Genomic DNA, 26,123 nt, shown 5'->3' with positions numbered 1-26,123 from the left:
GACCATTGTCTCCAGACAAGTCTGTGTCGAAAACCAAGTGCCCATTGCCAAATTAAATTACAATGGCATTTTGATGGCAGTGAAGTTTTGATTCAACAGTGAAATGATTTACTGCAACATTGTTCTCAACCAAATTCTGAAGATGTAGCAAAGAACACAATCTTGCCAAGAATTTATCATTTTCATCTTAAATTTATCAGCAAAGATCTTTGATGCCCACAATTCATCTTAAATCTTGCATATAAGAAAATAATCACTAGGGAAATGTTACAACTTACAAGCAACAAAAGGTTTTTAATTCTAACAAACAATCAATCAACAAGGGTATATGCAACATTTGAGCTCAAGAGCATGTAAAACAGATCAAATCCTGCTTCCATTGCAAAAGAAAATTTAGCTGAACAATAAGAGCCACGAGACATGAGCAAAGTCACAATCAACCAAGCAAGAACACATTGAAAAGCAATAAGATTTAACTTACATGTTTAGCACAAAGATGGGGTCATCCAAATAGGCCAGTGGGAATTCCGGGGATAGCAGGGAATCGTTTCAATGCTTCCATCCTCCAAATTATATACTCCAACATCATGATCATCTGTGATGCTCTCATAGTTAGCCCCAGAATAATCATCTGTAAAATAGATCCTATTCCCTGTGCAGCCTGGATGGTCACTGGCTAGCTGAGCCATAGATGAATTTGCCCCCAAAAACAACAACTTATCACCCAAATTGTCAATGCTCTCCCACCTTTGTTCATTCCATTCAAACCTAAGCACATGAAACTTCACCGTTTTGCACACCTCCAGGTAGTGCTCAATATCAATTTCAAACTCTAAATATCTCGAAACTAACAGAAGATCGCCCATTGCATTCACCAAATACTGCATATCACCCCCAATTTGTTGCCCTACATTGATGAACTTAACCTTAGGCGAGGCCCCATAGAGATCACAGATTGCCAGAGATCCAAATTTGTTGACAGCATAAAATGAACTATTGAAATAAATCGCATCCTCAATGAATGACCGCGCTTCATCGATGATTTTCCACGGACCATGGCCATTCTCGCAGTACGCAAGATTTTCATGGCGGTTAAGAAGCGCTAAAGCAATAAACTTAGATCCTTCGTAAGGACTGTGAGATAGAATTACCTTCTTAATGAAAGCATCCCGCATCTGCCTCAGATTATAATAGTACAGGTCATTCTCAGGCGATCGGAGGGTGTATTCCCGTCCTATACTGTAGAAGTCGAATTTCATCACGTTTGGAAACGACGACAACGGCGGAAGAGAAATTCTGTCGCGCGTGAGAGGGTTGATGATAAAAATCGAAGGAGACTCATCGATTAGAACCAGCCAGCCATGTGACGATCCAGCACGCCGCCGTCCATGGGAAGCCTCCGGTAGGGTTAGGCGGTGCAGATTTTTCGTCAGGGGATTGAAGAAGCGGCGTCCACCGGAGGAGCGGCTGAGGGGAAGCATGAGCCACGGGAATTCACGAGGAAGGTAGAACCTCGATACGAGCGCTGATGCGCGCCAGTTTTTGCAGACGACGCGGAAGCGGATGTAATCGGCCAGGGTAGGGAGGCGCGTGGCGACGGTTTGGAGGAGTTCCGGCGGAAGATCCGCCCAGTCAACGCCGTTGGACATTATCCGCGACCTGTAATTGGGGGCGCGTGGCGTCTACGCTGATGGACCGTGGACCTTACATATATAAGGATATTTATATTTATAATTTATAATTTAAATCCTGCTATGTTTTTTTCCAAGAAAAATCTTTTTAATTGTCACATCCTTAAAAATATCTTCTTTTAAGTCCCTTTAGAAGACGAAATTGCATGGCCAATGTACAGGCTGAAACAACGGCCTAGATTTGATCACCAAAGACGAACATATCGAATCTACGGCCAAAAATCAGTCTTAGCAGAAACTCTATCCCGTCCATTCATTGCATTAAACTTTCAAAATTAACAAAACGACCCAACAAAATTCTAACTTCATAATTTTGACACAACAATATATTTGAGCATCCTTGAAACTTTTTCAAGGTTCAATGATCTTCAGACTACATTAATTCTCATCCAAATTCTCAGGCATCTAAAAATTGTTGCAAAAGGGAACACATTAGAAAGGTTAGTTCTCACCGAATCTGTTCTTGCGGCGCACCCCATCGTGTAAAACTTTCCTCGGAAGTATAAGCTACGCGCAAATCCGGATAGTTGCGATAGTTGAGTGAATGCAGCCATAGGGCCACGGCTCCATCCTTGTGCTCAGCCGATGCAATGTGAGAGTAAATGTGCTTCAATTTGAACTCCTCCGCTTCTTCGGCATAAGCTTTTATCGACAGGTCTTCATAGGTATCTTTAAATTTCTGATTGTACGACGTGAAGAAGCATTCCTCTAAGTATAATCCAACCTCAGGCGCCATCGGCACATTTATGTTCACATCTCTGAATTCAAGAACTATGCATGCATCAGTAACAAAGATTTTGCATTCATCTACACACGAGCATTTCAAAGAATTCGAATACTCACTCCCGAAAGGCTGTCTGGATCAAAGATTCGGATGCGCAGTTCCTCATGATCGCAATGGCAAGACCAACCATCTTCCGGATTTGATGAAGCATGAAGCTCTGCCCCACCACTTCACACTTGACGAAATCAATTCCATCGATAGTAAGCGCGGTGTTGGCGTTGAAGGAGATAATGTGACGATTGGCTGCAGGATCATCCGCTTTCATTCTTGTTGTGAAATTATGGAAATTATGCTTTCCTTCGTAATGCTTCAGTATTCGATTAAACCTTTCGCGCACAGCCTCGCCGTAGCAGTAGCTACGATCGGAGTTCTTTTCTGATTTTCCATTGCAATTAACAAATTCACTTTCAGAATTGGCTTCCATTGTTTCCCCAATATCCTGAGCTCCATTTCTATAGCCAGAATCAATTTCTGAAGAATTTGCCACAATTTTCTCTTCGATTACAGCAGCTCCGTTGTTATACAGAAGAATTGGATCCATCAGAACATCTTTTTCACCTTCAAATTCATTCCCATTTCCAACATTAGACGGTTTTTCAGAAATTTGGTCTGCAGTTCCACTGTTCGACGAAATGCCTGAACCAAAATCACCATTGTCGCCTGCAGTTTTCGGCCACCAACGTTTCCCCATAACACCAAAAACCTTTCTCCCTCTCTCCGAGCATTCCAAACACTTAACAAGCTCTTTCCCAGACCCAACGCTAGCCAAAACACTCTCCCTATCACGATGACAAGACGGATCGAGCGCGAAAACAGGGATCAAATAAACGTACCTCCGCCCATCGCAGAATTTCTTCGCGTTAAACGACGCCGCCGCCCGCTTGTACCCGAATATCCGAATCTGCGGCGGCAAATTAGAGTTCAATCGATCGAGCAATCCCGGCGGATCGACGTAAAACCCGCCGGACACCACTTGACCCACGGCACTGACGCCTTTATCAGTCCGAGCTGATCTGGCAAAATCGAATCGCTTGGGTTGACCCCTGTCCGCTTCGGTGACCGCGCCGGATAAGTAAAGAGCTTCCTCCAGGTCGCCTTCGATGGTCTTCGCGCCGGGGTTTTTTTGCATTCCCTGATATCCCACGCCGCAGTAGGCGAAGAATATCGCGATTTTGTGGAACTTGTATTTGGGTTTTCCGGGAATTGCTGGATTAATACCGTAGCTCTCTTCGTCGTCAGACGTGGTGTGGTGTTGTTGGACGACATTTTTAACCCGAAGGAATTTGGAGTTGGTTCGCTCTTCCAGTGACGTTTCGGCCATGTTTCTGCGTCCAAATTCAGTTAAATGGACAAATCGTATGTTGACCCTGCCTGCAAAACCCTAGAATTGGATTCAGGGACGGGTTGTACGTTGTGCTTTCTTGATTTTCCTTTGTACTTTCCTTTTTTTTTTTAAATAAATAAATAAATAAAATAGAGCGCGTTTTTCTCAGTTGATATTAATTTATTTATTATTTGATTCTTAAATGATTTTTTTTCTTCCAATTATTTTATTATTAAATTAAATTAAAAAAAATTTCGAATAAGATTGAAATAAAGCTTTTTTCTTTTATGTTATTGATTTTTTTTATTTTATAATTTTCAATAAAAATTACAGATGAAGAAGTTGTTGGAGTATTGTAATAAATGGGCTAACACAGAGCTGGGCCTATTTCCATCAAGCAACTCTCTTTGGGTTCAAAACCAGTCCATTATAATATTTAACAAAAGAAATATATATATTTAAAAATGTCTGCTTCTATATACATACACAATGCAATGCATGATATCGATATAGATCCATCCCATGACTATGTACATAATATGTCATTTATATTATTATATATAGAAGTCTGTTTTGGTCCTCCAATCTCAATCATTTCCATCTTTGCCTTTTACCCTTTTTTATCTTTTCTTACCCATTTATGTGTGCATTCAATATATTTTCACCACTCTTTTGTACATACCCATATATATATATATATATATATAGAGGTGCGGAGCGGCTACAACACATATAATTAAGACATATGTCTTTAAGGGATGATCTGATGGTGTAAAGTTAGATTCATGATCGTAAGATATATAATTAAGACATATAATTAATATAATTAAGACATGTGTTTTGGATAGCAACTGCGGGTTCCGATTAAATATATTGACTGAGTATCATATTAGTTTTTTTTTTTTTTTTTTTTTTTTTAATATTTATGATCTAGGTCAACCCAATCTAGAAAGAGAGAGATAAAAAAGGGGATATAATTAATAGTGTTGGATAGGCGATTATGAATTTGGAAAGTGGTGTATTTTTCAAATGCATGCCTCCGCTAATAAGTGGAGGGATTATTATAATATGCAATTATGCATGCTAAATTTATATATCAAAGTGAAATACTATCGAACTTTTTGAGTCTTGAAATTTTTTGAAAATAAAAAAATAAAAAATAAATTAATATGTAATATAATATTTCTAAAAAATTATTATTGATAAATAATACTACTTTTGTTCAGCCAAAAAGTATACAATGGTTTTTTTAGATTGATTTTTAAATATTAATTATTCCATCAAAACGTACTATAAATAAAGATAAAAAAAACATCTATTAATTTCTTATAATACAAAACAATAATATTTATGGAATAAATTATACAAATATATAAATATTTTTAATGTTAAATACAGAACATAAACATCTATTTACTTCCTGGCTTGACGAAAATAGTATTAAAATAAATTAAAATTTCTAAGAGGAGACTAAACAAAAAACTGTTAGGGTGTGTTTGTCCGGGGATTTAGATTTTGAATTGGGATTTGAATAATAAAAATTTTGAATTTGAATAGTTGTATGATGTGATATAAATAAAAATTGATGTGATATTTTGAATGTAAAATTAATTTTGAGTATAATATAAAAAATAAAAAATAAGTGTTTTATTTGATATTTTTTATATATATAAAAAAAAGATAAATAGTGTATTTAAAATTCAATTCTCAAAACAAACACACCCATAATGATTGATTATTGGAACAAACAAAAGTTCAACATTATATTTGCATGCGGCCTCGGTTTTTTACCTCTATTTTACTAACAAAAGCAAAAATCATTGTTTTTTCTAAAATTTTCTTTATTATTTAAAAAAAAAAAAGAAAAGAAAAAAAAGTGCATAACATGTTACAATTTATATTCAGATGTTTTGAAACTATTGTTTTATGAACGAGGGAGTATTTGTAATTTTAATTATTTTTATAATAAAGTATAAAAAATAGTAAAAATATTATGAGAAATAATATTTTATGTATTTTTATTGATTTTTATCATCATATATTGTATTAGTTATATAATATTTTTAAAAAAATTATATTGAAATAAAAGGCTCAGTATAGAATTTACATAAAAGAGTTAATTTGAAATTTTTAAAATTTTTAGAAATAGTAGTATTAAATAGTATGATGTTTTTAAATAAAAAATATATATTTGATGTGATATTTTTAAAAAATAAAAATAAAATATTTAAAAAAAAGAGTGAAAATAAAATTTGTTATTTTTTTATATTTTTGAATGAATATATTTTTTTGTTAAATTACATATAAAAAAATTATATTGATAATATAAAAAATAATATTTTATATTTAATTATTAATATTTTATGAATAAATAAAACATTATATTTAAACAAAAATAATGTGACGTGAAGGTATGTGATGATATAATATAATATAATATAATATAATATAATATACGTACACTACACGACAAATTAAACACCCACTCTATATTACATATAAAGGGTCAATTGCTCGATCGAGGATTACTATTATTATTATTGATCTCTATTATTATTATTATTTTATTTTATTTTAATAATATGAGAATCCGAAGCCGGTAGTTAAAAATGCGTACTGAGTAAACTTTCGATCGAATTTAATACTTTGCAAACAGTACTGGACAGCGTAGTAATACCAATTATGTAAAAAGAATACAAAAACACACGTACATAAATAAAGACATATATATATATACTCCTTCCGTCCCAATAGAATAATCTTATTTACTATTTTAATCTGTTTCAAAATAATAGTCTTATTTTTATAAATAATCATACAATCATAAAACTACCCTTACATTTTCATTTTTATTACACAATTACCACTATTTTTTACACGAATACACTCACAAAGCAAAAGAAAATATTTAATTCATATTTTTTACCAATTATTAATATAATATCAATATTCTTTATGACACAATAGAAGTATATAATTATGTATATGTATTGTTACTTGTCATGAATGGTAGCAATGAAAGTGCATTGGGGAGGGGAGGGGTGTGGGCGTATTGAGTGCGACATTTCAGTCGACAGGTAGGATGAATCATTTTTATTTTTTTATACTTTATTTAATTATTATAATTATTTTTTAGGGTTCTTGGAAAAGGAAATGGTGTGAGACAGGACAGGACAGGGACAACCTGCCCTAGCTCCTCCTTTGTAATAACCACATATCAGATCATATTCCCATTTAAAATACTATACGCTACATTTGTTCGCTTCTAAGGTCTCAGTAAGCTAATATTTTAATATTAATTATTATATTAAAATATAATATAAATTAAAAAAATTACAAAAAAATATTTTTATTAATATCTTATAATATTAATAAAGTAATATTTGTAAAGAAAAAATACAAATATAAAAATATTTTTAATGTTAATACAATTATACAAAAAATAAATATAACTTTTAGAGGTATACGAATGAAATATATCCTTAGATTATATTCTTTTTTGTGAGTTTTATCAAAAATTTTATCTATCCATTTGCTTTTTACAAAAATTTTTAAAAATATTAGTATTATATTATAATGTAGTAGAAATAAAGATAAAAACACTAAACTAATCTTGTTAATATTGTACGATATAAAAAGTAATGACATTAATGTAATATATTGTAAACTGAAAAAATATTTATAATATTAAATAAGTAGTATAATAATTACTCAAAAATGAAATAGATATTTTATTATGGGACGGATCAAAATTAAAAAATTGATAGATTGTCGAGGGACGAATGAAGTATTATTATTCAATTTTTTTTTTAAATATTAAATAATATTTTTTTTATATTATACTAAATTTATTTGACATTTAAAATATTGTATCAATATGTATTTATATCATATTAAATAATTATTTAAATTCAATTTTTTATTATTAAAAAATTGAAACCTACGAAATTAAACTCACAAACAAACATATATTGTTGTAGAGATATAAAATTTAGAAAATTTGAAAAGTTAAAAATTGGTATCTGATTTGAAATTTTGTGAGAGAAAAAAATATATTTAGTGTTATATTTTTAAAAAATAAATAATATCAAATAAATTAAAATAGTTAGTATAAACAGAATTTTAATGATATATATATATATTTTTTTACGGGATATATATATTTATATAAATTAGTTAGGATTGAAATTAATACTACTATTTTATATAGAAAATAAAGAGATCTAAAATTCAGTACCTTTTATGTGCATTTATTCGATGTTTGTGGTGTAGGGTGTCCGTTTTTTTTCTTCAATATATATATATTAAAAAATATGAATTTGTTCACTTCATTATTTTTTAATATTAGTTTTGATATATATAATATATATTTTTTTAAATCAATAATTTATAAAATATTATTTTTTATCTTATTGACACATTTTTTTGTCATATATATTAAAAAATCAAATCAAAACACAAAACGAATAAATTGGTGATATTTTATTAAATATTTTAAATTAATTTAGTTATTGAGTAACTAAATTAATTTAAAAAAAAAAAAATTTATATTAAATTGAATATTTGCTGGAGGGAAGACAATGATAAAAACATAAACAAACACAATCATCAATATATTAAACGTCCATATTACATGTATAGTTTTATGGTCGGATTAAATTATTTATTTTGTTAGTACTCCTTCCGTCTCGTCTGCTACACACGGTATTTTAGGAGTGATATAATTAGTAGATAATTAAGAATATATTAGTGAAAATAATTATCCTATAATATAAATAATTATAAATTAAATTAGTTTAATTAAAATTAAACAAAAAAATTAAAAATGAGATTAAAGTGTGTAATTATTTTTTTTAAAAAAAAAATGACATGAAATATAGAGCGGACAAAAACGGCAACATGAACATAATATGTGGGACGGAGGGAGTATTATTTTTAATTTATTAATTTCACCTTTAATTAAGATGGGACATAAATAATGAACTTTTCACCTCTCCAATTATTATGTTTTAAACGTTCATACGCCTTTTCAATTTCGTTGGGTTTTCAATAAATTAATGAAGGCAATTTCCAATACATAAATATTTAAATAACACAAAAAATAAAAAAAAAAAAAATTTAATATTAGAGAAAAAAATACTTAGTCCATCCAATCTAATTTGTCCATTTTAATTTAGGTACAAAATTATACATATTGTGTAATTTATAAGTAATTAATAAGTATATTAATAAAAATAATTATTAATTAATATTTAAATTATTAAATAATTTAATTAAAATATAAAAATTATACATTACAAATTTTAAAATATGATTAAAAATTATACATTATGAATTATAATTTAATATGATTATACATTATCATATTTTCAAAAAAGAAAAAAATATATTATGTGGGACGGAAGAGAAAACATACTCCATCCGTTCGGTTATAAAGATCTTATTTAATTTTTGCGTCATTGTACTTATTTAATGTTAAATACGATAACGCAAAAATTAAATGTTAATCATATTTTCAAAAAAGAAAAAAATATATTACGTGGGACGGAAGAGAAAACATACTCCATCAGTCCTGCTATAAAAGTCCTATTTAACTTTTACGTGATTGTATTATTAATTTTCTTTATTTATAAGAAAAAAATTATAAAGTTTTGTATTTTTCTAACTATTAATAATACCTAAGTTTATTAAAATCTGTATACAAACAACTGGGTATAATTTTCAAATTCAATAATAATAATAATAATAATAATAATAATAATAATAATAATATGCTTTTCTCAAATTCAAGAGCCTTTTGGGGCAACTTTTCTCCAGTTTTTATGTGTCATGAACAGTGTATAGTTGAGTTCATATATATATATATATCTAACGTATTCAATTCACTTTGTTAAAAAGGGATTGTCTTTTCTAGGGCATCAAAATGGGATTCTTCCGAGGGTTGCTTATTGGTTAAATTTAAATGTTTTTAATTTGTAAAAAATACTTACTACAGTATATGTATATATATGTGTATGTGATCACATGAATCGAGGATTATTTAATCATGATGATTATGAGATCCTACAGTTCTTCTGAACCATCTAATCCATTATGATCCGCCACCACCATTAATCATTCACCCAAGCTACCTATCTTAGCTACCTCTTCCTTGAATTGTTCAATCCCTACCCTCCCATTCCCCATTTCTCTCTCATCTTTGTTTCTCACTCTACTGTCTTAAATAGGGCCCCAACTACCACTCGTTTTTTCCACCTCTCCATCATTCGTACTTGGACGTGGGCTGCTGCTTCTTCATTATCCTTAAATTCTGTACGTATTTTCAGTGTGGGAGAAACGGAAAAAAGAAAAGGAAAAAGAAGTAAAAATTCGATCGAGAGAGGAATTAATTAGGTTTTTATGATATAGTTAGTGGTTGGGAATTGATTAGGTTTTTTCGAGTTGATGATGATTCATGGTGGGTTTATCAAAGGGTTTCTTACAGAGATTTTTGGCATTCTGTCCACCTCCCTTTTCCCTGTCATGAAATCTTACTTTTTTTTTTTTTTTTTTAATTTACTGGAAGTTTCATGAAGCTTTGCAGCTATGGCGGAGGTGGGCATACTGCCAACAGAGCTCTGTTGGTTCCCCTTTGTAAAACCCTCGTGAAATTACATAAAACTCGATTTTTTATTTTTTTGGTTTCTTGATTGTTCCTCAGTCGTCTCTCCCTCGACAGGCTTTCTGTTGGTAATGAAATGGTTTGATTCGATGTGCATGAATCGTTTTAAGAATTAATGTCGATTCATCTCCATTTTTGTTTATACACAATTTAATTTTCTGTCTATTGATATATAATCTTTACACTACTGCCGATGATGAACAAATTTATGTCTTCTTTAATTTATTTTAAAATTATTATTTTTTATCGTCGTTTTGATCTGACAATGTTGTCCTAGAATTCCTGCAGGACAATGAACAGTGGTAGTTGCCTCAAGTACGAAGAAACAGCAAAAAATCCATATTGATTCTAAATTAACATGAGTTGGAAACCCTATTTTCGATTTTACCTTCGTTAGAACAAATCTGACCATATTGATCCCAAGGGTTTTTCTTGCACCACAGATTTTCGAGTTCTTAAACACCAAGATTAGCAAGAAGACAACAATAACAATCCATTCAAGAACCACAAAAAAGTGTCGATCTTGATGTTTGAAAATCATCAAAAAGATCAAGAAATCGACTTTAGGTTAAGGTTAGTGAAGGGTCTTAATTTCTTGGCTGTAAAATTAAAACCCTTTCGGGGTTTGAATCTTTACCACAAATCATACATATTTTTTGCTTTCCTGATTCCTGCTATTAATTGTTCCTTACACGGATTCATGAAATCTGCAAGAAAAAAGGAATTATCATCCAAAAAGGCAGATGGGAAACTGGAAATAGTTTTATATACATTTTTTCTTTATTAATTGTTCTTGGGGCAGATCGAAGAGCATCATCCATTCGTTCAATATCATACATCGATGATCCATCTGAATATCTGTCTGAAATAAATTGCTCGAGGTTCGATAATCGATAGCCTTCTCTCGTATGTATGTCTGTATTTTTACTGTACATTCATGGTAGGCTCATGATTGATCTTCTGACAATTCCAATTAAATTACAAGAGCAACGCCAGTCCACCCCAGGCCATAACTCACCCCATTTCTTTCTTTTCCTTATTTATTAACATCATTATTATTAGGGTTTTCTTTTCTTTGTTTTCTTACAAGAAATTGAAATTTGGAATTCATCGACGTCGCTAATAATACACTACACGTTATTTTAATAAAACCCCAAGATTTTCAAAACAAAATCCCATGAAGGGTTTTTTTTATTTTTAATATATATTTCTACTATGGGATTTTTATTTGTAAATATTTTTGCATAGATAGATAAATGATGATTAAAAGTGGAAAGCTGGTTTTGTTGGGGGAAGCACATTCAATATCTGAATGATGACAACCTAGAAAGATGTAAGAAGAATTGCAGGCACTGAGTCAAATCATTCAAGAACATTATTATATCTATATGGCCTTGAATTTTCTTCCTAATTCAAATTTCTCTTTATTTTCTAATGTTTAATTATTGCTTAAATCGTGTCTTTCAAATGCATAATAATAACAATAATAATAATTATTGTCAATATGTGCATGTATGTATGTCTCCATTACTAATTAGTTCTTGTAACAATCTCTGTTTTGTTTTCATTCAATATATGTATGGATTTTTAATTCTAGGTTGGTAAATGTCAATATTTTAATTTTTTTAGAAGTATTATATGATTAATGGAAATGATCATTTGGGCTTTTATTTGTAGCCCATTTTAAATTGATACTTTAATTAAATGAAAAACATTATAATTTGAAGTCTTTCTAAAATTTTTTATGTAATTCGAGCTTGAGCTTCAACTTGAAGTCGAGTTAAGTTTAAGCTACTATTAACATATTCTAATTGGTTTTGAACGACATATGTTTAATTAAGTTAGAAATCTATTTATTAAACTTATAAAATACAGCAATTATATTTTATATTTAAATAATGATACGTAATATTTTTATAAAATATTCCTAATGATTGTGTAGTAAAAAGAATTTGAAAATAGTATCCACGCCTGCGAAGCATTCACATATTATCACATAATTTTGCAGCCTAGGTTTAACTATTGGGTAAAAACTAACAAATTAAAGGAAATCAAAAGGCTTGTATTTATTTAAAAAATATTAGTTTTTCCTCCTACTCGATGTTATTTTGGATCTTTGTTGTAAATAAAAAAAAAAAATAATAGAGTACTTTTACAATAATAAAAAATAAAAAAATTTAGATGTCATATAGAGAGTATCTAAATGAAATTTTTTGTGTAAAGATTTTTGTTTCTTATTTTGTAAGTTAATGTAATAATATTGATATATATAAAAGTACATGTTTTAATATCTAGTGGGATCAAACTTGTTAAAAAAGAATATAAATTTTATGTAAACAAATGAGTATTTATTAAAAATTTTAATCCTTGTGGATATAGCAGCCTGTCAAGGACAAAGTCATGTAAGAAAAGGTAAGGTAAAGAGGATTCAAGATGGAGTACTAAATATTTTCTTAATATATTATCAGAGCTATGAGTATCCATATTCAATAAATTGATAGACATATTAGTAGCTTTCTGTTGCTTGCAAGAGTAAAAGACAATTCTTCTTTTATCACTAAGTTCTTTTGAAGTAGAGTTCTAAATCTCTCTTCTTAACTGTTATGCATAGCCAGTGGCATGATATGATAAGCTCACACTGACTCGTCAACTTGAGATCCAATTCGATATTTTCTTTGGGTTTTCGAGCAAATGACGACCTCCTTCCAAGGGAAGACATGTTTTGAATGGAAAATAAAAGTGGGGACTAATAGCGACACATACTACCGATGATTATACATATTACACCACAACAAAAATTATGCAATTAAACAACAAAATTAAAACTCACACATAATCCTTACTATTGGTTTTTTACCCTCAACCTTAAATGTGCAATGAAGTGACAGAATAAACATAGAAAAACATGTTCATGAGAAAATCTAAATAAAGGGTCATCTATGGCAACACCTACTTATCCCCCCCAATATTTACACTGCAATCGGCCCGGCATAGCGCTCATCGTAACCAACCTAGGACGATATTTAGTCACTTCCATCAATTTGTTGTCCAAGAATCACAACAATATTCTTTTCACATCCATAATTGTGTGAAAATAATCTTGTCTTTAGAAAATCCATAATAGAAGAAACAATTATTCTAACAGCAGAATAGGAAGCTACTGAACTGATCAGGAACATTTGATAAGAATCAAATTGAAGGCAGGAGAGTTTAACAGGAAAGCAACTACAAATTTGATGTATGCTGAGAATATTTTGCAATCCACTGTTAAACCTTCAGATATATTACCTGGAATTCTGTGATTCAATAAATATTTGTAACTCTTAACGCACAATGATACAATAAGTTTACCTAATGGTTCAATAGTTACATTCAATATAAAACATTAAATAGATTTGCGCTATGTTTTAGTACTTTAGCACCGTCATATTCAAGTACATAATTTAAAATTAAATTCAGTACATAAACCATTCAAGATAGATCCTAAAAAAATACAGTATATATACAAGAACATTGAATATGCATCAATGAACTGTTTGGAGATAATTTCAGTGTGTCCTTTAAATGACAATAATTGTGATAACTATCCTACATAAAAAAGTGTTAAAAACTGATTCAATAATTGCAAACAAAATTGCATGTTATGTGTTCTATATTAGTAAACATTGGATGATTTAAAACTAGTTTTGGTTCAAAAGATGACTTGGCTTTGTTCACTATGTTTACACAATTTTACCAAACAAAAAAGAAAGATACCATAAAAGAAAATATCATTTTCAACACACTCAAAGTTTGAACAGCACATATCTGTTGACGAAGAATCTTAAAATAGACTACTATTTCCAAAATAATTCAAAGAGAAAACTACGTATATTGGCTCATTGGACTTATAAAGTAAGAAATATTCTAATGCCAAGAAGAGAAAACAAATGTAGATTTATCGAACAACACCGGTAGAAGAGGACACATTATCTCCTCATAATTTAGGAAGACCGGTTTGTTTATATAACTTAAACCAGGATTGTTGGGATAGTCTTGAATATCGAATGCCTAGGAAAGGAAAAATATATACCTAAATGATCGCCTGCACCTTTATCTAATCATGGAACCAATCCATCTTCACATCTGTGACGTCGAGTTGCAGTATTTCGGCTCTGCAGTGGAGGATTGAACCAACACTGGAAAGTTACGATGGAACTATGATCAGGGAAAAAGAAAATAGTGGCATTGAGCAACAGTGTGTCCAAGGACCAGGATTATAAAAACAGCAATAGACAAAGCTATATTACAATGTGACCAAGATAAGAGAAACAAGAGAGGGGTATTGTATCAGTTCAATCGGCTGGTTTCTTCGTAAAATTATAAGACACCCTTGTAAATTTAAAAAAACAAAATCTTACTTAGGATGTGTGCGGCCAAGATCTCCGTGAACGAATTCCTTGATGTATGTTCCAGCCTGATTAAGAGACAATTGATCATTACGTCTGTGTCAGATCTAAGATCATCATTTAAAGACGAGACCAAGTATCGTTTCCTGGTAAAAATAAACGGCATTTTTTAAATTCTATGCAAGGGTAACTTTTTGACCATTCTGCAGCATTCTAGAGATCCATAACAACCTATGGTGTGATTATGATTCACAGTAGTTTTAATGGCTTGAATCAATAACATAAGGAGGTTTAACCTGTGTGCACAAATGCAAAAGGAAATATTGAGAGCTTCCAGCTAATCTCTCGATTCTCATCCTGAAATATGATATATAAGCAGCAGATTAAATTTGTGTTGCAATAGTATGAAATGTACTAGCTAGTTAACTTAACTACCATACCAATGTATAGCTTTTTCACGCTCCAACGGGCTCCGGCGGTGAAGAACTCTTATTGGTGTTTTCTGCAAAATTTGCTGCAGCACAAAATGGAGCCATTGATTACAGATAGAATAGAAGGATTAACTAAGAGGACATGGATAAATTGATATATACAAATAAATATTAATATATTGACATAAGACAAGAGCAGATAAAATAGCTGTACCACGTCCTTGAGTGAAGATAATTTCTGCACATCGCCATCCTCAAGCGGACGGGATATCCACACAAGCGCAGCATACTGTTTCTGCATTGATGTGTTACCCCACACACATGATCAAAGTCCAAGAGAGAAGTGGGCTTCATATTAGATAGAGATCAATAATTACAAAATGAAGAAACTTACCTGCTTCTCAGCTTCTCCTTCACGCATGAGGTCCCAACCTTGATTGTCTAAAACCTTAAGTTTTTTAACCTTAACCTGCTCAAACAAAAATACCGAGTTTATTCGATCATAAATTAAATCCCTAAGATAAGACGCAGAAAAAACTTACACAATGCGATTGTACTCACTAGTTTGCTTTCGAGACTATTTATTGTGTTTTCCATATTCTTTATTAAACTTTCAGATGGGAGTATCCGAGCATTTTGTATCTCAACCAGAAAGGGTCGCCCTGTGCCCAGCATCCGGACCTGTAAAGTAAACAAAAAGAGAGTAAAAGAAATGCCACAATTGTGAAATGTCTGTAGTTATGTGAATTAGAGGTTTCCATACATCAATATCTTCTCTTCCGGCAGCATGAAACTTGTAGTTGTCGCCTTGGCACAGGGGAAAGATAGTGCCCCCAACTATTTCCTGTAAGGATATTGCATGATGATTTTCTAACGATGATTGTAATCATTTTACACAGAAAAGATGACAAGCACAAAGTAAGGAAATCTCTTCACCTCAACAGATGCCTCACCCTTTCGCTCATCATCAATTATCCAGCGAGTTTGACTTACATTTCTACTGTACTGCATTAGAAAGAGTAACATCATGGATCATTCAAAATATAATCATCTCAAAGAGAGACAGAGGAGAGTCAGTCGGCTTCCTAACTGGAATGATTTAAAAACACTGAATGTCAAAAATCTCGTAATTAAGGGTTAATACAATCAAGAAATAGACAAGCAGTTCAACTCAAAAAGTTACAGCACCTTGAGATACCTCCCGCCAATGTATATAGAAGTTCTATAGCACTGAAAAGTCAAAGAGCAGCACTGATTGACCTAAACATCCAACAAAAGTTTTAGGATGATGCGAAGTAATCAAGTATTGATAAGCAAGTTTCAAAGGAAACATGGATATAGCTAGCTATAAAGATCGATAGTAGAATATGTAAATGGGGATTACATCATGAGGAGCACAATATAACGAAAATGCAATATGTTGCATTATACCTTATCTCGAGTTAACTTGGGGAAACCAATATCACATTTCTGAATAACCGAAGAATTTTTGGTGGGATCATGATTTTCGCCTGTACAACAGCCACCATTTTTCTTTGACTCATCATTTCCATCTGTTCCATTAACCACTTAACAAAGAAACAAAATGTTCGTGTGAGAAAAGTAGCATTTGTTGCTTGTGTTAGTTTCTCTAACATGCAGAGTTCACTGCCAAGAGAAACAAAACTTAAGGATACACTTAGAATACAAAGATGTAGCACAAAATGAATGCCCTCCCAGTTTACATGGTTAAGTACTGATTCCACGTCCTCAAGCATAAGTAAATTTCACTTTCCAAGAAAAACTTGTCAAACATAAGGATGGAAGCAATCAGCATAGAGACAATTTCATATAAAATTTTCATAAATCATGTCAAGCATTTCACATCTTGCAAAGTAATCAAGGTTAAAGGCAGACTAGGGTCACATGGCAAGGGAAGGTAGTTTCTCTTAGTTAGAAAACCGCAAGTTGGCAGTTTTAGACTAGTACTATAAGTTGAAGAACTAAGAAAGCCAATTGCCAAGTCTTCTTATCTTCGTGAAATACCTATGGTTTATTTCACAAATCAAACTGGCTAGAAGTTATATAAATTCAGTTAGTTCTTTCAACATGCAGTTTGGAATTTTCAAAACTATAGCATGAACAGATTGAAGTTTTTATCCATTACAATTGTCACAATAAAATAATGTGTACAAAATAATGGGGGTGTGTAGGGGTAACATTAGAAAATGAAATACCTGTTTTTCTCCTCTTATTGAACCCATTATTCGCCTTTACATGATGATTCTTTGCTGATGAATCAGAATTGCTATATGTCAAGCGAACTCGGAAAGAAGAACCCACATCGGACCTTACACCCTATAAAACATTAATTGCGAAAATGTGCATAAACATGAACTTGACCTGTTGCATCCTCAAACATAAAAACGAAATAGCTCCAAGACATTACCAGCAAGGTTTCCAAAAGAGGCGTCACCAACATTTTCAAGAATTCTTTGACATATATGCTTTCGGATGGATGCTTTTCCACGAAATAAGATTCAGAACTATACTTCTGTTTTATATACAACCTAAATGAAAGACAATTAAACAACTGAAATTACCACGTAAGAATGAAAGTGTATAGAAAAACCCGTAGCATGACTTAAGGTTATAGGTATAAACATTATATTATTATATACACATATCTGCATAAGTAAATTAACTGCAGAACTTTCCAGGCATACACCTACTCTTAATCAATCAAATTTATCAATACATGGCTTACTGACTAACCAGATTTCTTCTTCATATTCAACGACACTTTGAGGTAGCGATACTTCAAGAGAAAAGCTGTCAAATTGATGGCCCTCTTGCTTCACAATAAGCTCAATTGCAGCAGTAAAATTATTGGGGCAATCCTTGCACACCAAGTTTCCTTTTTCATCGTTATACATAAACTGCAGAATGCCTAGACACAAACTACATACTTTAATCTCCTCTTTGGAATTTTGTTCGGACCCCAAGTCCGCAAGGTCTTTCGAATCACTAAAAATATTATTAACTTCATCTCCTTCGGAGTTTACTAAGTCATAAAGAATGGAGCTCAGAACTGATGCTTCCATGGATGAAACAGAACAGATTTGCTCATGTTGTGAAAATAGTCTGAGCACGCATCTTGCACATACCTGATCAGTTATGGAAATTGATTTTCAAACAACAGTGAACTTCAACATTTACCATGATAATGCAATATGATTAAAAAAAAAAAAAAAAGTACTCTGAACTTTAAATTTTTAAAATTTAAATCAAAGATCCCAACCCTAGACATAAACATCTGAAGAAGAAAGGCACTCCTTTTTCCAAAACACAGTTGTAAATACAAATTCAATGACCAAGATTCCTTAAATCAATGACAATCTCCACGCTCCATAGACAGAACAAAAGCTACACATCAAGCAAATATTTTGTTTTTCTTTAAAGAAACATAGAGCTACAAATACTTAACAAGCAGAAAAGATTGATCTTGAGATAAAAACTTACGCCGTGTGAAAGCAAGTCTTCGACAGGACGACGCGGCAGCGTAGAGACGGATTCCCGAAGAACTTCCAAGGTATCTTTGGCTCCGGCGGTGGAAACAGCCAGTTGCGCCTCCTCATTGTGTACGCAAACCGACGGACTGCCGCTGGCCATGGCACAACTTCTCTCTATCACAGCAAGCGCAGCGCAGCAGCACTCGTTCGGAGGGAAAAGGAGAAGGCGTGCGTGCTCGCTAAAGTCGATTTGCAATTTGTTAACTTTGCCCATTCGGTCCCGAACCATCGGTTCGAACCGGCGGTTACATCTCGACCGCAAACCGTGAACCGCCGGTTCGGCCATTTATTTATTTGTTTGTTTTTTTAAATCTGCGTAGGCGCATAGGTGTAGAAGAAGAACGACCGAGGATGGAGAAGAACAGAAGAAAACCTGTGCGCTGCGGCGGCTGTGGATGTCTTTAGGGCAAAATTATTTTATAATAATATTAATATATAAAAATTAAATTTTTTATATATTAATAAAGATAATAAGATTATAATATTATTTTTTGTTTATATTTTAAAATTTATACTATTTTTTATTATAAAATCATATTTAATTTAAATTATTTTATTATCTAATATATTAATATTTTTATAATTTATTTTTACAGTACCAAAATTTTGATATTTTCAATATTGTGTCAATACAATACATTTTCAAGGCAGTATCTTTTCCCATTCTTAATAGAGCCTAAAAAACAAACAAAAGTGAAAATCCTTTGCAACATCTAACAATCTATTATGGACCAAAACTGAGAAAATCCTTGGACACATTCAAGAAGGATAAATTATAACAGTGTTAAATCTACCTCAAGACAGCCATTGAATTACATCAAGAATTTTGTCACAATCCAACGGGCTTCATAATTCACACACACAAAAATAAGGTTAACAGAAATCGAACTAGGCAGGGCCGACGAGGACCCCCTGAGCATTCCCTTCCTTCTTACCGCTCTCGTCTTTCATTTCGCTGTCGCCCTTTCTAATTCTGATTTTGTATTTGGCCTCGAATTCAGCTACCTCCTTCTTCTTCTTCTCCAAGGCTTCAGTGAGCCGAGCGATTACCTCGTCAAGCCCCTCCTTATTTCGTTGGACAGCTGGTAGAACTTCTTTAATGGTTCGCTCGACAAGAACGCCTCCAATCATACGGTAGCATTTCCTTGACGGATCAAGGGGTTGTATGGCATTGATGACAAGAGAATGCTCACTAACCTCCATTTCGAGTTCGGTTATCTTGGAATAAATTTGATTGATGTCAGTCCTCATGGATGCATAAATGTTGGCAACAGCTTGTTCGTTCATTGGCTCCTTATTATTTCCTTCGGATGTGGCCATAACGTCAGTCTGACATAACAATGCATATTCAGAATTAGAATCAAATTCAAAATCAAAATATGAGATGGACGTTGTATAATAACGAAAAATACTTCAAAATACAGATGACGTTAATCCTGAGTTTGGCCATAAATTCGGTGTCTCTATTGATAGCCTAATCAATGAGATCGGAAAAAATAAACAGTACCAACCAAAGTCACTGAATCCTGATGCACATGTTAAGAATTTCATGAAAATGTAAATCTAACTTTCTTCAAACCTAAAATTTAGGACAACACCAAATAAAGCTCTGAGGGTTTTAGTCTTAAACTGTAGTAGAATATAGGCTACAAAAATATGTGAGGCAATTACCAGCACCTAAAATAGCAACCAGTTAGCAATCACTATGGGAATTCAATGAAACTATTGAGCATGCCAAACATTTGAATTACAAAATAAGTGAACAAAGATAAACTTCCAAGATCGCTTGTGCAGTTGCTGATGTATGGAACCTGATTAGATAAAGCTCAGCATGCTGCACAGTCGTCTATAGGCCATCTTAAATAATTGGAATTCGGCTTCACCAAAGCATACTTGTGATTTAAACTATAATTGCACTGTCCCTAGACATACAGCATGTCGTTTACCTACGACACTTTTTTCCCTCTTGAATTGGTTTTAAAAGAAACTGTTAGCAGCAGTCTTGCTCCTCAATCTCACCTCTCCATCTTTTTTTTTTTCCTTTTTACCCTATTTGGTATTTGCATTTTCTTAAGTTAAAAACTCTTTGCATATTTTATGAAGAAAATTCTCTTATAGTTTATTGAAAACTCCAAAGAAAGTAAGACTATCCCACTTAGTATCTTACTTGTTGTTATAGCCAGTAATGGATGTGTGAAGTCGCCAAACTTAGAAAACGATTCTCAAAGCATTTCAAGGATCCAAGTCGTTTACTAAGTAGGAGGGCCAAAGTTTCACATTAAGCAGTAATGAAGCTAACTACTTAATCATCACTGCATTAAACCAAAAGTACAAATGCATTTTAAATGGGCTAGAGATTTACTTTCCTCTTTATAGAAGTCAGAAATACTAATCAAACCATGGCTGCGTTCACAAAGCATTTGATTCCAGATCTTTTAAACTGATTTTCTAAAAGAAATTCTTGTTTCAACCATAACTGATAAGCAAGAATAAAACCTAGAAATCTAAGAATTCTCAACATAACAACGAACGAGATCCTCAAAATAGTTATATAATTCACTCCATTATCGCAAATAAACCAAATTTCAACAATCAATAAGGGCATCCCACAACTAAGCATACCAATAACGCTACAGAAAAATAAAACCTTCAATGCATCCAGAAAATAGACTACAAAATGAACAGTTAATAAACAAAAAATATATAAGTAGGAAATAAGAAATATTAAGAGATCCAGCCTCTGCGCATGAAATCATTGGATTACATTCCCAATCACTTTGGATCACCAAAACAATTAAACCCAAGTCTATGGATTGAAACAAAACAACCGCAAAACTAAAAAAAGGAATAGAGCACCGAAAACCGAAAACAAAACTCGATCATCTAGAAAGGGAAGCCATTGAAATAAATCTAACCTTCGGTAGTGTAAGAAGAAACTCGAGAGAATTGAAGTGGCAAAACAAGTCGGCCTGCGAAACCCTGGGAATGAAGAAAAGGGGAGACGCCAATAAGAAAATTCTGTGCTATATAACGCGATTTATAAAAACGTTGGGATATTGTTAATCAAAAGCGCGCTTTCAATGTGGAAAAGCCTGTGAAGCGCCGACAATTGATTCCTTGATGGCCATCCCACCCAACCCAGTAGTAATTCAATTAATTATTTAAATTTACATTAATATAATTTAATATAATTTGAGATACTAATTAAGGGTGTGTTTCTTTAGAGTCAATTTGAAAATTTTTTATTTGAATTTAGGGTATATTCAATATAAATTTTGTAAAATTTTGTTGAATTTTTAAAATTTGGGTGTATTCGATCCATACTTTTAAAATCCAGAGATATTCAATCCAATTTTTTGTATTCAATATAAATTTTAAAAATCTTCAAATATTCAACAATCTACCGACTTTGAACAGTGTAAGCAAATCCACCCGGAACTGCAGGTGACTTTTAAAACACTAAACAAGAAAGTACGTTTTTTAGTCTAGTTTGCTGCTTTGAATATATTCTTTTTTAAATAGTAAAATTTAAACCAGTTACCAGCATGAATCCTTTGATATACAATTCGGGGGTTTGGTCTGATTTTATACATATATATATGCAACAATGTGCTCGACTCACAGTTCATTTTGAAATAATAAAATTTTGAATTCTAATAAACCGTCGAAGACTTACCGGTGGAGTAACGGTAGGATTAAGGAGACCACAACCTAGGGGAGCTGGAAACAGTGACATATTGAGCTAATGTAATAACAGATTCGCTCCGAGTGTTCGATGAATCGATTGTAATACAACAGATCAGATTAATGATCTGATTCCGGTGTTAGAATTTCATGTGCACGATATATGTTAGGACAAGGCCACTTACCAAGACAATGCCTCAGAGAGATGAGCTGAAACGATGAAGAGTTATGGCGCCGGAAAGTACAGCCCTCGCCCGTTCCTTGACCTTCACCTGATAGATCACTCTGCAAAAACTTTTCGAACATGAGCTGTAATTGAATAACAACATATGATGTCTGGAAGTGTTTTTATGCGATGCAGACCTTGGACCTTCGACCCACATTTCGGTCACTAAGGTTTCACCTGGATATACATGTAATAGAAACCTCCCGGATATGTTCTTGATCAGATTTTGGTCTCCTCGACAAATGGTTTTGATGATGGCTCGGACAGCAAAGCCAAGCGTGCAGAGTCCATGCAATATCGGGAGAGAAAACCTATACAACGAGGAAGAAAGTTGAAAAGTAGATCCAGTTCCTAAGATCATCACAGTAGATTAAGAATCTATATGTGACCCCATATGTTATTACAGGGACCGAATGCTTGAGAATAATGCTTTAAGGGCAAAATATGTGAGAAATGAACCTACCCGGCAATTTTTGCAACAGTCGGATCTGAGTGCAATGGATTGTAATCGCCAGAAAGCCTGTAAAGTAGCGCCTACATCATAGTAGTGCAAAATGTTACATGGATAAATTAACACATAGTTTGAAGTGCAAAAGGGTTTATATGTTCATTACATATTTTACAAAGTCCATCTCCTACCATACGGATGATATTGAGTCGAAAACAACGAAGGAAGTGCTTGCCATATGATAGATAGTTGGTGCTATTATTCAAAACTGTTAAGCACAAGCCCAAGTATGGAATTATTGTCAATGAATTACGGGAATCGGAGAGGAGTTTCTAACAAGGCAAAACAAACTCTGTCGGTATATTTCTCAAATCATCTCCGCTTGTAGTCTTGAGAATTTTTTCGGGTTCCAATAATTATAACTAAATGTATGAAATAATTTCACATACCTGTGATGGATGTGTAGATTCTTCACATATGGCAAATGGTTGAGTTTTGGGGATTTTGTGAACCAAAATTGGATTAGATGGATACTTTGAGTGAGAATAAAGCTGAGATGAGTTTGAGAAACCACCAGCACCCCTCAAATAAATGGCTAATCTGTGAAGCAACACAAATATTTATCACCATAAACTAAACAAAAAGAAATGCAAATCTAGAAAGAGAAGTAATCGCCGAACATATATATGTCTTACCGGTTCATACACATCAAAACACCCGACTCTTTTTCATAACTTAAAACTTCAATATCAAGAATTGCTGCCTTACCTGAGAGTAATATATTATATATATATGTGTATATATGTAAATACACACACACATACCTTTGTTTAGGAAACATTAATTCATGCCCTCAAGAATTCATAATCAACAAAAGAACACTTCAAAATCCAAATTTTATTGATTAAACATACAGGATAATAATTCACTATTTTCACCCTCGAAATTACAGAAAGGTTGGGTTTCGAAAGAAGAATTAACACAAAATTTGCTTGGTTCTCAAATTCACAACTACTACAAAGGTACTATTGAGAACACTTTGAAAATCAGTCAATATATTTTACTAATCCCCATTAAGAAACTTGGATATTATCAATGTATCTATTAGAAGCTAACCTTTATCATGCAATCCAACGACAGCTGCCTTGTTCAGTAGCTGCGTTAACAAAATTGGCACAGAAGCTAACCGAATCAATGAGGTAGATACATTGTAATAAATGGATAAATGGAAAATGATCTCAACCCAAATGCTGAAAAACTCACACAACCGTTAGAAGGAAGGGGTTTGTAGATTTCGACATAATGTTGTCCATGCAATAGAAGGCGGGGATCAAATCTGGACAAAATAAGGTAGCAGAAAGTGCTCAGACAACAATTGTGTGCCAGCGAACCAAGATCCCTTTACTACATTACATAGATCCAAATATTTTAAATTGTAAATACAAACACAAAAACAGGTACTTACTCCAAACCTGGAATCTCCAACAACTGTGATTGCAGGTCCGAAAATAAAACAGAAAATGTAGGCAAGACCTGCATCGTAGATACTACTAAATTAACATCCTTCCTAGCATGATGCAAATATTATTACATATTTTCCCCAAAATCTAATCAAATTATGCAGATGAATACAGAGATGATGAACAAAATAACAAAGAACACAACAGTCTTAACAGCAGAGCCCAATCATCCAAATACATCCTCAGATCACACACTACTGGTATTTCAAAAATTCATAATGAAAATAAGTCGGTGAATCATGCAATTGCAAATTCAAAAATAACTTTTAACCTTGATTTCTAGTGCACAATTTCTTTCAAGTAACCGAAGTGGAACATAAAACATCGCATTGGAACTTACAAGAACAAAATTGAAGTTACAGCACAAAAATCGATGGTTTGGCTACCTGAATTGCTTGCTGTCCGTCCTGATGGTAAACATACTTCAGCTCCTTATCATCCACAGCATCTCTCGAACACGCACCAACTCCAAGTGCATACAGTGCTACATCCCTGCAATCAAGCGATGCAATTGTCACTGACCACTTCTGCGCTCAACTACATCAATAAATCATCTAAAAAGAAAAACAGATTATTTCGAACCTAAATTGAACTTCCCTAACCTTTCAGTGTAAGTATACGTCGTCTGCACGCTTGTAATTCACCCGAAGAAAATGAACCCCCAAAATAAAATAAAAAAAAAAAAAAAAAATGTTACCTCAGGAACATCAATCGGAAACCCAAACCCAATCGTAAAAATTCACCCAAGGTGCGGAGCCAGAAACGTTACCTCGGGAAATTTGTGAGAGACGACGAGGTGAGGAGCAATATTTGGCTTTCCAGCCATGTAGGACTCTGCGACGAATGTTAAAAAGGAAGAAATGGAAATAAATTGGGCGTAAATGTAAATCGTAATGTCAAAATGGGTTGTAAATTGACTGTGTCTTATAATGACCGTCCCATTGGCCATTGGGATTAGTCCACATAATAAATATAATTATTATTTTTAATAAATTTATTTATATTTAATATATTTAATAAATATAAATTAATTTAATTAAAATTTTAATTTGCGCCTATCTAAAATTCTTTTAATTGATATCTTTCATCTTAATAAATAAATAATTTTATTTATTTGTATGATATTTCATATATTTTATTAAAATATAATTTTTAATTATTTATATTAACTATTTGTTTTAAAATATTTATAAAAATTCTATAATACAAGATATATTTTTTTTTTTAATACTCCATTCGTTCCATATTCATATATCAATTTGTTTTTTCACGAAATTTTAGAAATATTAATATTATATTAGAATAAAATAGAAATAAAGATAAAAATACTAAATTAATCATATATGATACAAAAGTAATATATTATAAATTAGAAAGATATTTGTAATATTAGGTAGCCATTATTAAAAAAAAAA

General features: G+C 32.3%; 5 protein-coding genes across 15 annotated transcripts; all 5 read right to left on the bottom strand.

The window, feature by feature from the left end:
* Positions 1–485: 485 nt before the first annotated feature.
* LOC127257213 (F-box protein SKIP23-like) lies at positions 486–1,649 on the bottom strand. Its single transcript, XM_051283593.1, has one exon. It carries the CDS (start codon positions 1,647–1,649, stop codon positions 486–488), a length of 1,164 nt encoding a protein of 387 aa, XP_051139550.1.
* On the bottom strand, positions 1,508–3,866 carry LOC127257062 (uncharacterized). Of its 3 annotated transcripts, XM_051283342.1 has the most exons (3): positions 2,535–3,866; positions 2,144–2,449; positions 1,508–1,703 (listed from the first exon to the last, which is right to left on the bottom strand). In XM_051283342.1, exons 1-3 carry the CDS (start codon positions 3,794–3,796, stop codon positions 1,649–1,651), a joined length of 1,623 nt encoding a protein of 540 aa, XP_051139299.1. In that variant the 5' UTR covers positions 3,797–3,866; the 3' UTR covers positions 1,508–1,648. The 3 variants fall into 3 exon arrangements, with proteins under 3 accessions (XP_051139299.1, XP_051139300.1, XP_051139301.1); XM_051283343.1 differs by lacking the exon at positions 1,508–1,703 and having other exon boundaries at positions 1,920–2,449; XM_051283344.1 differs by lacking the exon at positions 1,508–1,703 and having other exon boundaries at positions 2,344–2,462.
* Positions 3,867–13,289: 9,423 nt separating this feature from the next.
* On the bottom strand, positions 13,290–19,168 carry LOC127257534 (uncharacterized). Of its 6 annotated transcripts, none has more exons than XM_051283995.1 (16): positions 18,781–19,168; positions 18,034–18,425; positions 17,708–17,828; positions 17,496–17,616; positions 16,711–16,847; positions 16,468–16,539; positions 16,216–16,284; positions 16,043–16,123; positions 15,841–15,960; positions 15,674–15,748; positions 15,494–15,574; positions 15,289–15,362; positions 15,145–15,205; positions 14,861–14,916; positions 14,533–14,657; positions 13,290–13,471 (listed from the first exon to the last, which is right to left on the bottom strand). In XM_051283995.1, exons 1-15 carry the CDS (start codon positions 19,114–19,116, stop codon positions 14,561–14,563), a joined length of 1,893 nt encoding a protein of 630 aa, XP_051139952.1. In that variant the 5' UTR covers positions 19,117–19,168; the 3' UTR covers positions 13,290–13,471; positions 14,533–14,560. The 6 variants fall into 6 exon arrangements, with proteins under 6 accessions (XP_051139952.1, XP_051139955.1, XP_051139953.1 ...); XM_051283998.1 differs by having other exon boundaries at positions 13,292–13,471; positions 14,533–14,614; positions 18,781–19,167; XM_051283996.1 differs by having other exon boundaries at positions 13,294–13,471; positions 14,533–14,638; positions 18,781–19,164.
* Positions 19,169–19,530: 362 nt separating this feature from the next.
* LOC127257322 (prefoldin subunit 2) lies at positions 19,531–21,803 on the bottom strand. Its single transcript, XM_051283697.1, has 2 exons — positions 21,746–21,803; positions 19,531–20,159 (listed from the first exon to the last, which is right to left on the bottom strand). Exon 2 carries the CDS (start codon positions 20,148–20,150, stop codon positions 19,719–19,721), a length of 432 nt encoding a protein of 143 aa, XP_051139654.1. The 5' UTR covers positions 20,151–20,159; positions 21,746–21,803; the 3' UTR covers positions 19,531–19,718.
* LOC127257321 (enoyl-CoA hydratase 2, peroxisomal-like) lies at positions 21,746–25,590 on the bottom strand. Of its 4 annotated transcripts, XR_007839958.1 has the most exons (13): positions 25,478–25,590; positions 25,311–25,333; positions 25,095–25,200; positions 24,654–24,721; positions 24,452–24,524; positions 24,305–24,344; positions 23,884–23,956; positions 23,638–23,788; positions 23,204–23,274; positions 22,878–23,051; positions 22,700–22,799; positions 22,507–22,550; positions 21,746–21,809 (listed from the first exon to the last, which is right to left on the bottom strand). XR_007839958.1 is itself a non-coding variant. In XM_051283694.1 (11 exons), exons 1-11 carry the CDS (start codon positions 25,532–25,534, stop codon positions 22,712–22,714), a joined length of 924 nt encoding a protein of 307 aa, XP_051139651.1. In that variant the 5' UTR covers positions 25,535–25,590; the 3' UTR covers positions 22,568–22,711. The 4 variants fall into 4 exon arrangements, 3 of the variants coding, with proteins under 3 accessions (XP_051139651.1, XP_051139652.1, XP_051139653.1); XM_051283694.1 differs by lacking the exons at positions 21,746–21,809; positions 22,507–22,550 and having other exon boundaries at positions 22,568–22,799; XM_051283695.1 differs by lacking the exons at positions 21,746–21,809; positions 22,507–22,550 and having other exon boundaries at positions 22,568–22,799; positions 25,311–25,340; positions 25,406–25,492.
* Between the last annotated feature and the right edge of the window lie 533 nt (positions 25,591–26,123).

Source organism: Andrographis paniculata, unplaced genomic scaffold (genome assembly GCF_009805555.1).
Source record: "Andrographis paniculata isolate CXL003 unplaced genomic scaffold, ASM980555v1 Contig57END, whole genome shotgun sequence".
Taxonomy (NCBI): Eukaryota; Viridiplantae; Streptophyta; class Magnoliopsida; order Lamiales; family Acanthaceae; genus Andrographis; species Andrographis paniculata.
The sequence above is the reverse complement of the archived record's forward strand: the minus strand, read 5'-3'. Positions and strand labels throughout refer to the sequence as shown.